At 55.0% G+C, this 15316-nt stretch overlaps 4 protein-coding genes across 4 annotated transcripts; 1 reads left to right on the top strand and 3 right to left on the bottom strand.

Annotated features, from left to right (window-relative positions):
* Positions 1-95: 95 nt before the first annotated feature.
* On the bottom strand, positions 96-2755 carry PG997_012803 (uncharacterized protein; the record flags this gene model as incomplete). The annotated part of the gene is made up of 2 exons (XM_066817117.1): positions 96-385; positions 451-2755. The coding sequence occupies 2 exons, from the start codon at positions 2753-2755 to the stop codon at positions 96-98; spliced, it is 2595 nt and encodes an 864-aa protein (XP_066662809.1).
* Positions 2756-5852: 3097 nt separating this feature from the next.
* On the bottom strand, positions 5853-9299 carry PG997_012802 (imitation switch two complex protein 1; the record flags this gene model as incomplete). The annotated part of the gene is made up of 7 exons (XM_066817116.1): positions 5853-6903; positions 6965-8461; positions 8589-8887; positions 8944-8962; positions 9032-9090; positions 9165-9230; positions 9297-9299. 7 exons carry the CDS (start codon positions 9297-9299, stop codon positions 5853-5855), a joined length of 2994 nt encoding a protein of 997 aa, XP_066662808.1.
* Positions 9300-10998: 1699 nt separating this feature from the next.
* On the bottom strand, positions 10999-12454 carry PG997_012801 (family 57 glycosyltransferase; the record flags this gene model as incomplete). The annotated part of the gene is made up of 3 exons (XM_066817115.1): positions 10999-11660; positions 11727-12220; positions 12273-12454. 3 exons carry the CDS (start codon positions 12452-12454, stop codon positions 10999-11001), a joined length of 1338 nt encoding a protein of 445 aa, XP_066662807.1.
* A 1156-nt stretch (positions 12455-13610) lies between these two features.
* Positions 13611-15026, top strand: PG997_012800 (Legume-like lectin family protein; the record flags this gene model as incomplete). The annotated part of the gene is made up of 2 exons (XM_066817114.1): positions 13611-13723; positions 13796-15026. The coding sequence occupies 2 exons, from the start codon at positions 13611-13613 to the stop codon at positions 15024-15026; spliced, it is 1344 nt and encodes a 447-aa protein (XP_066662806.1).
* Between the last annotated feature and the right edge of the window lie 290 nt (positions 15027-15316).

Raw genomic sequence — 15316 nt, 5'->3', positions numbered from 1 at the left:
AATTCCCTCGCAAAAAACACCATATAATAACCCATGTGATCCTGAACCCAAGGCCAATACTCATTATTTATCATTTCGCTAAAATGCAACTATCGTCACACGCACGATGCCATCGCTGCGATATCTAACCCAACGAGGATATGGACTTTGCCCCTTGAGCTGTAGGCCCAAGCCCGATGCCCTTTTTTACGTCCCCGCGTGATCGCGTCCAAGGCCTGGCCTACCGCGTTCAGGTCGCCCAGAATGGTGATATGCCCCCGATCGGTGCTGATCCGGCCGCCCTTGACTATATCGTAGCCAGGAGGCAACATGGCCTCGCGCGCGAGCACAACACCGTCGCCGCTACGGAACATGAGTTCGTCATAGCAGTCCGTACTGGCGATCGCTTCCCGGCACGTCACGTGGGCAGCAAAGACAGTCGGGATGTCCTTGCCGTACATGACGGCGAACGGGGGTACGAGTTCGTTTCGGCCAATTCCGGTTTGTGGGCCAGTTCAGCGCGGAACTGTTTTGTATCCCTCAGCGTGCGAATCAGGTACTCCATGTTCCGGTCCCTGGACCCCATGTCTCCGTTCTGCTGGATACTCTTGGTGTCTGGCTGTCCGCTGCCCATTTGGGGCGCGATAGTACGGTCTTGCGTAGCTTCGTTCCGGGCGGCTTCCGCTGCGTTATTGTTATTGTTGTTGCCGCGTGCCTGCGGACCGCGAGGATCACTGGCGCCGCTGTTACCCCGGCTCCTCCCGGGCATGGCCGGCAAGGAGGCAGAGAGATTTAGGAACGAACCGAAGGGGCTTTGCCTGGTATTCCAGGCCGGTAGCGGCGGCTCGATGCTCGGACACAGGCTATATTTGGCCCATGACTGCGGATCATAAAAGTCGACTGGGAACTCCTCGCCAGTGTGCTTATTGACGAAGCAGAATCCATCCTCGGGCAGGAAGACGAACGAAGTCCTAAGCGTGAAGTTGACATGAGCCGTAAGTACCTTTTCGTTGAGCATGACAGCGTCTCCATTTCGCAACGGCCCCAGGATATTGATGCATCTCTGGGGGGTGCCGGCGTAGATCACGCCAGCGAACAGCTCCGGCCTTTGGTTTACGGCATGACGCGTGATCAGGCCTCCCAAACTATGCGCTATGACTGTGGCACCTTTTGCCTCCGAAACACCAGGTTGGTTCGATGGAAGCTTCTCTAGGAACTCGAGCAGCTTCCTGGAAAGAAGCTTGGGGCTCAGCCGCCAATCCCAGCCAAAGTCCCATACCCTCAACTTTCCGTTTTTCGCATTATCACACTCCCGCAGCTTCTTGAATAGTCGCTTGGAGATATCGACAGGGCCGATGTTTGTAAGCATGCCCGAAGGGTAGATGGTTTCCTCCATCTTCTCCTCGTCCTCGGGATCCAACCCTACCTCCAAGTTTACCTTTCTTATGTTCAACCCTACTTTGACGGGGACCCAGACTTGCCGGTTCGTCTTGGTCGACCTCAGCACAGATCCGCGGTAGCCACCCATGATGACAATATCGCCCGTCAGGGATTCCATAGCACGATCAAGCTCGGGGAACTTGCTGTCGAGGGACGAGTGAAAACCCGGACTCGGCACGCCCGGAGAAGGCGCGGGGCTAGTGCCCTCCAAGCTGAATATCGAGTTGCGTTTCAAAGGTGCCGGTATCATGTTGGGAAGCTGGGGCATCTTGAAGGTGGGCCTGTCCCAGCTGTCCTTGATGGCTTTGAGTCTGGAGTTAGTCTGCTCACGAACATGACCCCATCTCTCATCGTCTCCATACGATGAAACCCGCGAAAGCGTGAGATAGGGCATCGAGTCGTGCGAAGTCGACCTGCGAATGGGCCTCGGTCTATTACTAGACACTGCCGATGTCGGCCTGGAATCCGCGCCCAAGCCGTTCGGGCTCTTCACGATGGGATCACTTGTTATCCGGTCTTCCGCTCGCCCGTTCTTGGAGCCATTTGAGCCCGACCTATCTCGCGGAGAAGCGGACCGCGACTCTGCATTGCCGTCAGTTGAAGGGAGCGCGCCCTTTTCGGAGGTCTGTTGTTTCGGGGTCGTCCCAGAAAGGAAAGAAGGCGAGGTAATGTTTGAGAAAAAGTTAGTAGGCAGTGTGATGCTCGGGAAGGCCCCGCGGATCCTTCGAAAGGTCTCAGCACCGGTGGTTGTCGATCTCCGGTGCGGGCTCTGGCCGAAGCCCGCATACCGGAAGGCTTTCGACGCCGACGATTCGCCCTCGACAACGTGCGTCCTGGGCCCAGCCTGCCATGGGGAAGGGCGCTTCTCGATTTCTGTTGACTGGGATGGCATTTGGCCGAGGGAGAAGCCTCTGTTGTGACGGTGGTGCGCCTTGGCTACGTCCTTCGGTGTGGCGCTTGGGTCCGAACGTGCGGGTCTCTTTGAAGCAGCTGTGCTGAGATCCGGTGTCGAGCCCCCTTCCATCATGCTGAAGAGCCCACCGCCCTCCAGCCTGTCCATGGCGGCCGCCTTCTCCGCAGCCGGGGTCTTGGGGGACGTCAGGCGGGTGACGACGGGGCTCAAGGCAGGCTGGATCATGGACTGGGCATCATCGGGATCAACAAAGAGAGGATCGTCCTCGCCGCCACTGTCCGACGACGAGGACTGAGGAGGCGGTCCCCTCGAGGGGATAGCCAGGCCTTGCGGCTCCCTGCTGCGACCCAGGTTGGCATTGGCGTTGCCAATGCCATTGGACGGCAATGCCGGCGAGGCGTCAATGGTGGACATGTTAGCCATGGTGCCGGTATGTTTGCATTCCTCCTCCCTAGACGGCGAGTTTGTTGAGGCCAGGCAAACTGACGGGGTGTAGGTGTTTGTCAGAAGGACAAAAGAGCGATTGATCGTCAGGAATAGGATTCCATTGGTAATCTTGAAAATAGATGGTCCGTTATGAACCCGAGGCAAAGCAAGCTCTGGCCGGTGGAGGGTGTCCACTGGTAGACAGGCAACTAACGAATAAGTTGTGGTTCGGATATGCCGGGGGGATTGGCAGATAAGAAAGCGTCTCTTTATAGAGGGGGAGAGTCAGGGACGGTGTCACGGGCGTACAGGAACAGGCCGGTCCAGCAAAATTCACCTTATTTTGTCATCAAAAGAGGAGGCAATGGTCATGGGTTTGAATTCGAGGAATAAGTAGTAAAGTGTGTGGGAGTTAAAGGTGAGGTAAGTAAGCAGGAGGCAGGTAGACAGACAACCTAGCAAGCAGGGTTGTGTTGGGTTGGCTAGTAAAGATGGAAGGAGTAGTAATGGGAAAGTCAGACTTGCCATGGCAGCAGCAGCTACTGGGAAGTAAATAAACAGACTTCCCGGAGCGAGGTCTGAGCAGAACCTGGTTATTGATTGATTGATTCTAGTTCTCCCAGGGGCCCTGGGGGTCCTGTGCTGCCCTGTCCGTTCAACGCCTCTTGGAATAATACTCCCAATGTCTTTCTTCGCTGCTGAAAAAGATACATGCACAGCTAAGCTAACATCAAATGTCAGGCAGTTCCAACAAACTGTCAGTTCCCGGGTTGTGCTCTGCTTGCAGGCCCCCACGTTGCAGCAGGCTAACCTACCTAGCAGTTTGACGAACCAGTCAGCGGTTGCTTGACTGGCAACAAGCAATGCCACAATGGATGCCCCCCTCGTACGCCGTCCGCCGTCCGCCCTCGTACAGGCTCAGCAGCCGTATTTCTATTCCTGTAGTAAGCTGGAGCTGAACCGGATCCCATCCCATCCATTGCCAGTCTTTGGCCAGGCTCCGCGCCCGCCTCCATTTTTCTGGCCCTTTCTCCCCTTCCACCGCATGTTGCTTGCTTGCCTGCATAGCACGCATAGGCAGGAAAAAGGGCGCTATTGTACCATGAGGGACTCGCCCGGGCAATCCGGGGTCTAGTGTCGATATAACCTCTCGGTCTCGTCTCTCCAAGCAATGTATGTACACAACATGCATGCACACCATACTTGCGGCCCTGGGATCGAGTCAATCGGACAGCTTAACGTTAGGCGCAGAGAGAGACCAGGGATCTCCGTACTTGACGTCATTCTGCCGCCAGTCTCGCACAGTACTCGCTCGCGTCCCTGGCCGCCGTCGGTCGCGCGTGCGCGCCCTGAGACGTGCTGCAGCCAGCTAGCTAGCTACCTTCTAATGTACCTACATTTGCATCACCCCCCTCCCCATTGCCCCAAAAAGCCCTGGCCGCACCGCCGGTACAGTAGCGGAATCAGACCATGACGCCAAGCTTTTTATCCGTCCCCCCTCCCTCCCTCTTGCGGCTCGATTGCGGCACTGGAGACAGAACAGAACTATTGAAATCCCTCGTCACGATTGATGATGTGTCGGAGAGGACAACGATCTTCCCACCACGCAGCCCCCCTCACCATCCCCGCAAATACATAAATACATGCGCCCTACCTGCAACCCTTTTGAGTCCTTCCCAGGCGGCATTCACTTGGGATCATTGGACGAACTACAGCAGCAGAACCCGTTACATACCTACCTGGCCGACGCCTGCGCACCAGCGGATCAGGTAGGTAGGGCAGCCGGGCAGATAGACAGACGCAGTTAGACAGACGCAGTTAGACAGACGGACAGCTCAGCCCGGCAGCAGCAATCAATCAATCAATCCTGATGCCTGGCCGCCTGGCATCCCCTACCCTGTCAGGCCGAGTGGGGGCGATCTTTGTGCTTCTAGAATTTCCCTTGTTTCTTCCTTGCCCCCTGGCAGCTGAGCGATCCTCCCTTGCTTCCTTGCTCAGAGCTGATCCAAATAATATACTTATGCAGGAACGGACAGGACTATGCAAATCCTACATTATACATTATAGCGTGCTTGTTTGCATAAGATATGTAGGCATCCTATACCATGAAAAGATCCATGGATCCATCCGGCCAGATACTCACTCATAGCTGTTCTACATACGGCATGGGGGACCACTGGCATAACGACCACCGTGGCAGGGTAAAAGCACCCACCGTGGCACAGGTCCGTCCCTCTTCAATTCGCCGATTCTGCGATCCACTCGGATCCATTCGCGGTGGATTGAGACGTGTGTTGGTTGCTTTCAGGTCAGTCCATAAACACCGGCGGTCGGAAGCCACGGTCGTTTACCCAGACTGCGTACAGGTATTGGTATTGAGCAAACACTGGCATGTGACTGGCACTGCATGCGATGCAATTCACTATGAGGGTGATTCGGTTGAGGACGTTTGTGATATGTTCTTGTGCGATTTTGTACTTGTATGTGCAACACAATGGGGGGCCGAGTTTCTGCTTCGCCCATGCCATGCCATCTCATGCCCATAGCCAGACTGGCTCGACTCGACTCGACTATGTACCTAAGTTTTCCAGGCAAGCAAGCACGGTGAATGTGTGATGGTGGCATCTCTCTAAATAACGCAAAAGGCAATGCAATGCAACGCAACGCAACGCAACGCCATGCCACGTCGGCAAACGCAGAGAAAGATAGAAGGAAGAAGCTGTCCTCCCTCTTCAGTCAGCTTCATGAACCACCCGAGCAAACCCCCAAAAAAACTATTCGCTCCGCCAAATGTGCACTTTTCTGTCGTGTCTCGAAAAAGACCTCTCGCTCGCTTGCCCAATGCACCGTAGTAATGTCTGTAAATCCTTTCATGCATGCCTCCTTCCAGAAAGTTTGTGAACGGAACGCCAGTCTATGTAACAAGAAAGTGCCTTATCGTGTCAAATTTCAATGTTCGTAAAAGGTGTCAAGACACCAAGGGGCCGGCTGGACAGCCCTGACGAAAGCTGAGACTCCCTAATCACCAGCCAAAGTATATTGGCTGTGTATGCATCGTAGAAGAATACTTGAGTGGTGCATAACGTCACTCGCCTTAGCCTCGAGACTTGCGAGATCCCTTGCCCTTTTTGGGCGCCGGAGGCGGCGGGAGCTCACTGTGAAGGTGGCCCAGCTCTTCCATGGCCATCGTATTCGTCCAATTCTGGCACCGGAATGCCGCCGGCTCGGGCGAAGGTTGGTTCTTAGCGCGGGTGCTCATGCGTTTCGACTCTTTGGCCGGGGGCTCCTCCTTCTCCGTCTCCTTCTCCTCGGGCGGGGGACCGAGGTATTTCGCCCGGCTTTCCATGTTGGCTACGATCTTGTCCTTGAACGCCATGATCTCCTTGCGCAGCTTGAGCTCGTTGTAACCGCGAGGATCAAGCCAGTTCAGCAGCTGGTCAACATCGCCCGGATCGGAGTAGTAGCCCCATTGGTGGGCGTTGAACACGCTGGTTCGGCCTTCTTCCATCTTCTTGCGCTGGGGCACCGTCACCTTGAACTGTGCTTTGTACTCGGCCTGCAAGTCGGCCGGAAGGTCGATATAACCTTCCCGCTCAATGTCGTCAGGTCCTTGAACCCATATACACCCGTTGGCGTAGGCGGCCTCGGCCGTCGAGCTGTTCGGTAGGCCACCGTACGGCATGCCGTTGCGTTCAAACCAGTAATACCTATTCCAGAAGCGATCTTTGCCCAGTACCCGCGTGCGTCCGCAGTCGGCCTCGCGCAGATCATTGTCGAGGGTGGCTATCTCCTCTTCGCACTGCTTGATGTAATCCTCTTTCTTCTGGATGTCCTTGACGACCTTGATGAATTGCTTGGACTGTTTCGGCATCTTGGCGGCCAGCTCGGCCTCCTTCTTCTTCTTGGCCTCCTCTGCTTCGCGCTTGCGTTGACGTTCAGCAGCTCTGTCGCCGCCGCGCCTGAGACTCCGGCGACCGTGGCCTTCTTCGTCACTATCGGCTGCCTCTTCGCTGGGCTCAGCTGCGGACTCTTCGACATCAGCCATCTTGACGTCTCCGTTGGTCTTGACTTCTTCCTCCGGCTTGGGCATGTTGTCAGGGAGCAGAATTTTCCGCTGATCATTGAGTGGCTTAAGGTCCTCAATACTAGAAGAGCGTTCGTTAGCATAAAATAGAAACACATCGTTATTCCTAGGGTTTGGCTTACGCTTGTTTTCTTTTCCTCTGCCAGTCAATCTTCTCTTTCCGGTAGGTCGTCATCGTCTCCGCGCACTCTTCCATATACTGGCGCACGGCCTTGGTCTGGATTGTCAACATGCAGATGATCTGAAGTGCCTGTATACGGAGGTTCAAGTCAAGATTGCCGTAGTGCTCGCGCACTGTATCTCGAGACGGCTCCTCAACGTCGGCGGGGACAAGATGGCTCAACAGCTCCTCGCAGGTTTCGGTCTCGCGGGGTTCTTTGGATAGCTGGTGTAGTAGGCCAACCATGATCAGCTGCCAGCCGCCGTCTTGGAAATCCCGGTTCTTGAGATGCTCTACCCAATCGAAATCAGCCAGGGCTTGGGGAGCACGATGCTTGACGGCGGGCTCAGCCTCCTTCTCCTTCTCCTTTTCCGCAGCAACTGCCTCCGCTTGGATTCTTTCAGCTTCAGCTTTAGCAAGGCTACGTCTGGTAGTACGACCAGACCGTTTGGGTTCCGGCTCGGGCTCGGGTTCAGGACTCGGTTCCGCACTCTCATCTTCGTCCTCATCCTCTTCGTCCTCATCTTCGTCGAGTTCCGGAAGGTTCACTTGGACTTTTCCACCATCGGCCTCGGACGAAACGATATGTTTGAGAACAGCACAGTGGACCTCGGTAAATAGCTCGCAGGGTGTCTCGTCGCTGGCCACTTCCATTGCCTCCACGAAGTCATCGAACGTGAAGGAGTCGAGCTTGAAGATTTCACAGTAGACGTTGAGGGTGTCCCAGGTTTCCAGCAAGGGTCCAATCGACTTCATGAGGATCTTGTCATTTCGAGCACCACTGTCCACAATACCCTCCGGCGGATCGTTGCACAGGAATTTGAGCGCGGGCCGGACATAGTCGTCGCGAGGCTCGAGTTGCAGGTCTTCGATGGGGTACTTGGGCGGAGGAGGCGGGGGGGCCGGTTCAGGCGGGATGAAGACCGGCGGCGGCGGCGGCGGCATGTTTGTCCGGAACGACACAGGGAACTGAAACGGGTTGTTCCCGGGCAAGTAGCCTGGCTCACGGCCGACGAACACACCCTGTCTGCCTTTGGTGGGAGGTAAAAGTGGCAACTCGGGAGGCGGATGGCCATGCGTGTGTTTCGGTACCTTGGTAGTATGGCTTTTCGGGGCGGGTTTGAGTTCGGGCAGGCGCGCCGGGCCAAGAGTGACGACCGACGACCCATTGCCGTTGGTCATCTCGGGCCAATGGTTTGGGTTATGCGCCTTCTTTTGCGCCTGGTTCTGTTTCCGTTCGAGGAGCTTCATATCGTAGCGCAGATGCGGAGGAACACGGGTATCGATGTGGTACTGTTGCGCAACGTCGTGCTTGACGAGCCAAGGCGCGCCGTTCCATGCCTCGCGTGTGACCGTCTTCTTGATGAAGGACCGGATGACCGACTTGGTGAAGGCTTTCTTATCCCGGTGGCAGTGTTTGTCGTCTACGACGGCCTCTTCGTTGGGTCGCCCGTCGATGCTCGCAATGTATCGTATGTAGGGGAGGAATCAGAGTTCCGTCTGGCGCAAGCCGGCTTCCGAATCTTGTCTTGTCTCGGACCACTCCCGTCACTCGCTCCCCGTTCATCAAGTGGATCGTGACAGACTCGCCGGGGTAGTAGTCGTCTTTGAACTCGTCGTAGATCATGTCGACGAGATGGTCGATCCTCGAGAGGGTCTGGAACTGGATGCGCCGGAGTACAGGACCCTTGATTGCTTCGGGGAAGGCCTGGTCGACCTCTTGTGCGCCGGCTTGCTGTTCGACGCGGTTAGACGGTCCCAGTCGCGTATCCCAAGAATTGCCGATTTGAGTAGATAATTGCGCTGGGACTGAACATACCTCACTCGTGAGCGCCGAGAAGAAATTCAGCCCAGAGTGGCCAGTAATCTGGCAGATGAATCGCGGCTATGGGGGATGTCAGTACCGTGATGCGCGGCGCTTCCAAGGAGGGCTCTATATACCTGGGCGTAAAAGTCCATGCTGGGCGCTAGTTAGCAATGCGTGGGACTACATCAATACTCGATGCGCAATGGAGCAAATGCAACTCACCGGTTCAGGTAATCTTCATACGAGGTGAAGATCTCCCCCGTTTGCGGAATATGCCAAACCTGGGGTTGCGTCAGTCCTTGGCTCCCGGTTTGGTGTACTTGTGCCCAAGTATAGAAAGAAAAGAAAAAGTTACCTCTGTAGATTCATCTTGGAGATTGGGCGTCTGGACGAACTGCACCGGTTTTCGTTTGAAGAGCACCTTTTTGGTTAAGTTAGAAGCAGTCGCCGGGGGGCGTCAGAGAGGGAGAGTCGCGTCGAGACATACCATGTTGGCGGCACCGAGTGGTGGTAGTCGCGACCCCGGAGGGCAGGGCAACTAGTTGGGAATTTGAGCTGCAAGGCTGAGAGTCAGCCTTGTGACTTATCAGTCACTTTTGCAAGCAGCTGGGAATGGATGTCTTGGGGGATGCAGAGGATAAAAAGTGCAAAGGGCATGGGCGTGGGTGGAAAAGACGGGTGCAGTGTTTTGGCCAGGAATTTGCGGATCTCGGGCGTGGTCCAACCAGGGTAGGGTGCTAGTACATAGGCAGGTGGTGATGTGTGTGTGTGTGTGTGTGTGTGTGTGTTCCGGGTGGGAGGAGGAAGGGCGGAACAAGGAATACTCACGAGCCCGGAAACGCGGTCAGGGCGAATCAAGACGCGTCTAGGCCGGTGTAAGTGGGCTAAATCGGGGGAGACGAGAGCCGCTGCAGAGGTTCAGGGGATCGGCGGGAGGCGCATTGGAGCTGCTGGCGGCGGGATGGCGAGAATTTGGAGGGTTGTGGGAGGAAAATAAAAAACTATGTAAGTAGGGAAGAAGGCAGTAGGCCAGGTCGGAACGGAAGCAGTAAGGGTAGGTTAAAGAAGAGCAGAAGAGGTAGAGACAGACAGACAATGCCGGGAGCCAATACCTTAGCCCTTTCAGTCGACCCCCTGCGAGTGGGGCTGCCTCTTCTCTTCTTCACTTTCGTCCCACTTAATACACCGAGACCACCTCCCCATCGCCTCGAGCTCCTTCTAAGCACCCTCAACCCCCAAGTCCGCTTTTCACCCGCGTTCTTATATTCGATCGACTCGCCCACGCCAGGGCATTCCAACGAGCCTTGAACCGCCCCTTTTGCCCACCGTTTGCCCCCTCAATGCATCATATAAGCCATTCGCGACTCGGCGGCCCATCAGAGGTCCCTCAATCCTCGACAAGCTTCTCCTCCCGGGGGCCACCTCGCGAGTAGATCACGAGCAGACCCCCGTCGAGCTCCGTCATGTCGAGGATGTGGCAGAATAAGCCAGGTAAAAGGCCAAGTATTCGTATATGCGCCTATGGGAGCTTCTATCGCTTCCATTGTGACCTTTACAGGGTCTTGCGGCATGCTATAGGAGTAACCTATATCCATTCCACCACCACCGTCTCCCCTTGCCATGCGGTTCATGGGATGATGCGTGTGCCATTTCGTGTTTACTCGTGTACGTTGAAGCTCTTGAGCAGCACCCATAGTGTGGGTTGTGTTGGTATTCTTTGTTGCTTCTGGCATTTCTCGAGATGCGCCTGCCTCCCTTGAAAAGAATTGGGGCTGCTCGCGGGACTGGCAAAGCTGGTGCTTTAGTCAGGCAATGAGGGCCCAAACCTTGACCCTCCCTAGCAGCAGGCCTGCTCCATACGATGCCTGCTGCAACCCATGCCCAGATTGAACTCATCATGACTCTTTCAATAGGAGATATCAACGCTATGATATACTCAAGTATCAATCTACACGTAGGGGTTTATAGATTCCATTGGTTCCAATAGTACATTGCATATCACATTTGACTCTACTATGTACGCAGGCAAGGAGCTCCAGCAATAATGGATTCTTATATCCATGTCGAATGACTCTGGAGTGACAGGAGCATGCCATTTTCTCTCCATTACTTCATCATTAAAATGCACGTTCTATTGGGTATGAATATCGACTTATCTATGCAGTCTTGCCGGACCACCCTACTGTTGCCTATGACGTGAAATACACCCCCATGAAACCCAGCCAACTTCCCACGACTCCCACGGCAGAGTAAGAGCTCATGAACATGAGAGGCATGAATTCGTAGCGATTGCCAAAGACTACCGAGTGGACCAGAGAGCAGTACGCAATCAGCGGGATGCTGATTGCAATGTAAAGCGTGCTGAACCGGTCAAACAAAAAGAATCTCTGCCTGTTAGAGGCCGGCGCCAGGCGGTCGAACATGACCAGGAACAACATCAACCAGAAGATGGTGTACACGGTCTTGATAGGAAACTCGGCAGGGGTGTACAGCAGCGGGAATAAGGAGACGTGGCCCGCAACAGCCAGAGGGCGGAAAGCGCTGAGATGGCGGCGATCCCTCAAGGCAATGAGGCTGAAAGGAATGATGACGAGAAGGATGGCCTTCTCGTGCACATGCCAGCCGAACAGGAAAGACGCATATCCGCATAGGGTGACCGCTCCGATGAAAGCCTCCCAAGTCGGCCGCAGGAACAGTTTAGTAAGCGGAATGGCTTGGAAAAGGAGAGTGAGGGCAAAACACATGCGCGGTGTGACTTCCGGAAGCACGGCAAACGAGGTGTCACCAACCAGGCCTCTGGTGACGCTCTTCAATGCTTCTTCATTGACAGTGAGCCCGACTCGTGGCGCAACTAAAGATGCCCGTTAGATATGCTTTCCTCTTCAGACAACAACAGACTGTACTTGGCAACACTTACCGGTAATCAGCAGTCGATCCATGAAAGAATACATGGCCCACACATTTGGCGCCCAGTAGGCGTGGCAGAGACCGCGAGAGAAAGGGAACAGTCTGCTCAGGATCTGAGGAATTTGCCCCTTCAGGGCAAATGGCCCGAATGCTAGCCCGAGGATGGCGGAGATACCAGATCCCAGCTTGACACAGTTGAAGAACTGTATCTTGTAGATGGATCTGGGAGACAGACAGTAGGTCCGGAGCAGGAACACGAAGTATGCCGGAGCCAGGTAGGCATATATGTGTTTCATACAGAGCAGCGCTGCGAAGACCAGGCCGCTCACAAGGAGACCTGACTTATGTCGAGCCAGAACCAGAGATGCAATCAAAATCCCATACATGCAACCGTTGTACTGGAAATGGATGTGATCAATGATGAGAAGCCCGGGCGACAGCAGGATGGAGATGGCGGCCGCCTGCGCAGCTCGCCGTGAGGTTCCATGGGCTGAGTCGATAAACCTTGGCACACTGTAAGTCGTAGCTGTTCGGAACAGGTGGGGAATATGCTTACATCTGGAGGGCATAGAGCAGAACCAGCTCGGATACAATGACAGTGAACCTTTGGAAGTAGACGGTTTGCCAGCTATCGTATCCCAGGTTGTACACCCGAAGCATCGCGGGGTCGACCAGTCTGGCAATCTGGGACATGGCGCACTCGAAGTAGGCGAAGAAAGGGGGTAGTCCAGAGTCCATTCTGACGTCTTCTCATAGTACCAATCCCAAATTGGGAGGGTGTGAGTGATGGCTAGCCAGTTGCGATGAACCTCAAAGTCGGTAGATTTGCTTTTGAGTAGTATATGGGGTCAGTTCGTGTCGCGCGCGGCCAGTATGGTTGCTTACGGGCGGGATGAGGCGGCGGAAGTGAACCTACTAGGCAGGGAAGAGCAGGATCTTCAGGGCGGCTGCGACAACCGCGCATTGCGCCAAGGAGGGGTGAATCTCGGTCATGGTGATAGTGTCATTGAAGAAGGCGCTATCTAGCCATAGACTGCTCAATGAGCTGGGCGCAGTTCAATTGATGCAGCGCGACTTGGCCGGGCGGGCAGCTTCTTCTTCTTTTTTCTGGAGAAGGGGTCCAAAGTGACACTGGTCGTGGGTTTGTGGGTGGTGTTGACAATTCACAGCTCACTGTGACTGGAGGTAGGTCGGGATCAATAATCGCCGACAGACAGGGGCTCAAGCTGGCTTGACTGGGTATAGCCTGCAGGGTACAGTTGTACTTGCATTAGGCTGGAATTGGAACATTCTAAACGCGGCGCAGTTGGCAGGTGCTCCCAAATTTGGATCACAGCTCACCTACCCCAGATAATTGATCAATCAGGCCAATTGTCTCAGCTGCGACCAGTAAGTAGTGGCCTTAGGTAAGTACATACATCCCTAGTCCACAACGGTTCCTGACAAGGAGCTGGCTGGCTCTGGTCCTTGACGAATATACTCACCAGCCTCAATCCTCTGTGCCAATCGCACTCAGTCTATACTATCCTTGACCTAGAAAATCACATCAATCAGAAGCTGCCCATCAAAAGAAAAAGAAACCGACCTACTTGCTGGGGTGTACATCCATCCATGACAGCTTGCCTCGGTTGCGGCCCCGTCAGCTATCGGCTCAATTACGAGCAAAGTGTCCTCAGCCCGCCCACCTTTAAGCATCCCATATCTTACAGGGGTCCAAACATAAAACTGGCCAGTCCCCAAATCCACCACCACCACCACCCAGTGTTCACAGAAGCGACTTGTTGCCGTTTTTTCTTCTTCTTCTCAATTGCCCTTTCTTCCCCTACAGCTTCTCTCGAGCTTCCTAGGTCTTTTCCCCTTTCCCTTCTCCGACGGTGCTGGATCGCCCACAGCCATGCGCCCGACACCTCCCTCGGTGCTAGCTGCCTGCCTGGCTGCAGCTGCAGGTTCAGCGGAGGCCGCACAGAATTTCCTCGTAGACAGCCTCAGTTTCGGCTACAGCGGAAGGTAAATAGACCGGGAAAATTATTTTGTTGCTCCTCCTCGAACGTCTCGAGCTTACCTGTCGTGGTCGCTTAGGATAAACCCCCAGGGTCAACAATCAGTCCCCGGCTTCTCTTTACAGGGAACACCTAACACCCCCGAAATCCTCTCCAACAAAGTCATCCTCACCCAGCCCTCGCCCGGAAACGCTAGAGGAGCCATATGGGGCGACAGCCTAAACCAGTACAACCAATGGGTTGCCGATGTCGACTTCAGGGCCAATGGGCCTGAGCGAGGGAGCGGCAACTTCAACATCTGGCTGGTTAGGCGGGGAGCGCAAGATGTGGGCTCGGCGAGCATCTATACCGTCAACCACTTCGAGGGTCTGGCTCTGGTGGTTGACCGCTACGGAGGCGGCGCGGGCATGATCCGCGGTTTCTTGAACGACGGCACAACCGACTACCGCACACAGCCCAGCGTTGACAGTCTGGCGTTCGGCCACTGCGACTACAGCTACCGCAACCTCGGCCGGCCGTCGCAGATCAAGCTGCGCCAGGGCCACAACAGCTTCAAAGTCGAGATCGATGGTCGCCTCTGCTTCGAGACCGACAAGGTCAGCTTGCCCACTGGTTACAACTTCGGTATCACCGCGGCGAGCGCCGACAACCCGGACTCTTTCGAGGTCTTCAAGATGGTGGTCATGACCGAGAACTTGAATGCGCAGGGCGGAGCACCTCCCACCCAGCAGAATCAGGGTCAACAGCAGCAGCAGCAAGAGCAAATCAACCGGGGCGGCTACAACGGCGAGAAGAACATGCCCCGGGGAGGCGGCAACGGCAACGAGCCCTTTGACGACGTCATCCCGGACCAGTCGGCCGACTCGATCACCAGCACCAAGGCCCAGTTCGCCGACCTCCACAACCGCATCCAGAGCATCAACCACCACCTGTCGACCATCTTCCGCACCGTGGCGTCCCACGGCACCATCGGCGAGACGCGCCATGAGGAGACGTCCAAGTCGATCCACGACGTCAAGATGCTCCTGGCCAAGCTCGACCGCTTGGATGGCCTGGTGAACCAGCTGAGCACGTTTGAGCGCGACATGAACAACTTCCGCAACGACATTTCGCGCAAGATCATCGACTCGGAAGCCAACATCAAGCGCCTCCTAGGCGACTCGCACGGTACCATGCTGGAGCACGTGGCGGTCCAGACCACGCCGCGCCACGGGACCCTCATTTTTGTCATCATTGGCACCCAAATCATGTTGGTCGCTGCGTACATCCTGTACGAGCGGAAGAAGACCTTGCCGAAGAAGTACCTGTAGACTGGTAAATGATACCCCCTGACAAGTCGGGCAGCGAGAAAGATAGAGAGAGAGAGAGAGCGCGCGCGCGAGAAAAGAAAAGACGCATACAGGACGCAGTCTAGAGATGTTGTTTGTATATTTGGGGACGGGGATAAGACGATTTTTTATGGCAACGGAGACGACCCATGATCTATATTTCCTTCTTTCTCTCAATGGCGCAATCGAACATACAAATTTCAAATTTTCGTCCACACGCATGAAAACCTATCGTGAAATGAATGCTAAGTTACCTTCCAATCTGTGACAAA

The sequence above is a fragment of the Apiospora hydei genome, assembly GCF_038363865.1.
Source record: "Apiospora hydei strain CBS 114990 chromosome Unknown utg000009l_segment0_segment0, whole genome shotgun sequence".
NCBI classification, from domain to species: domain Eukaryota; kingdom Fungi; phylum Ascomycota; class Sordariomycetes; order Amphisphaeriales; family Apiosporaceae; genus Apiospora; species Apiospora hydei.
This window is presented reverse-complemented; position numbering and strand designations above follow the sequence as displayed.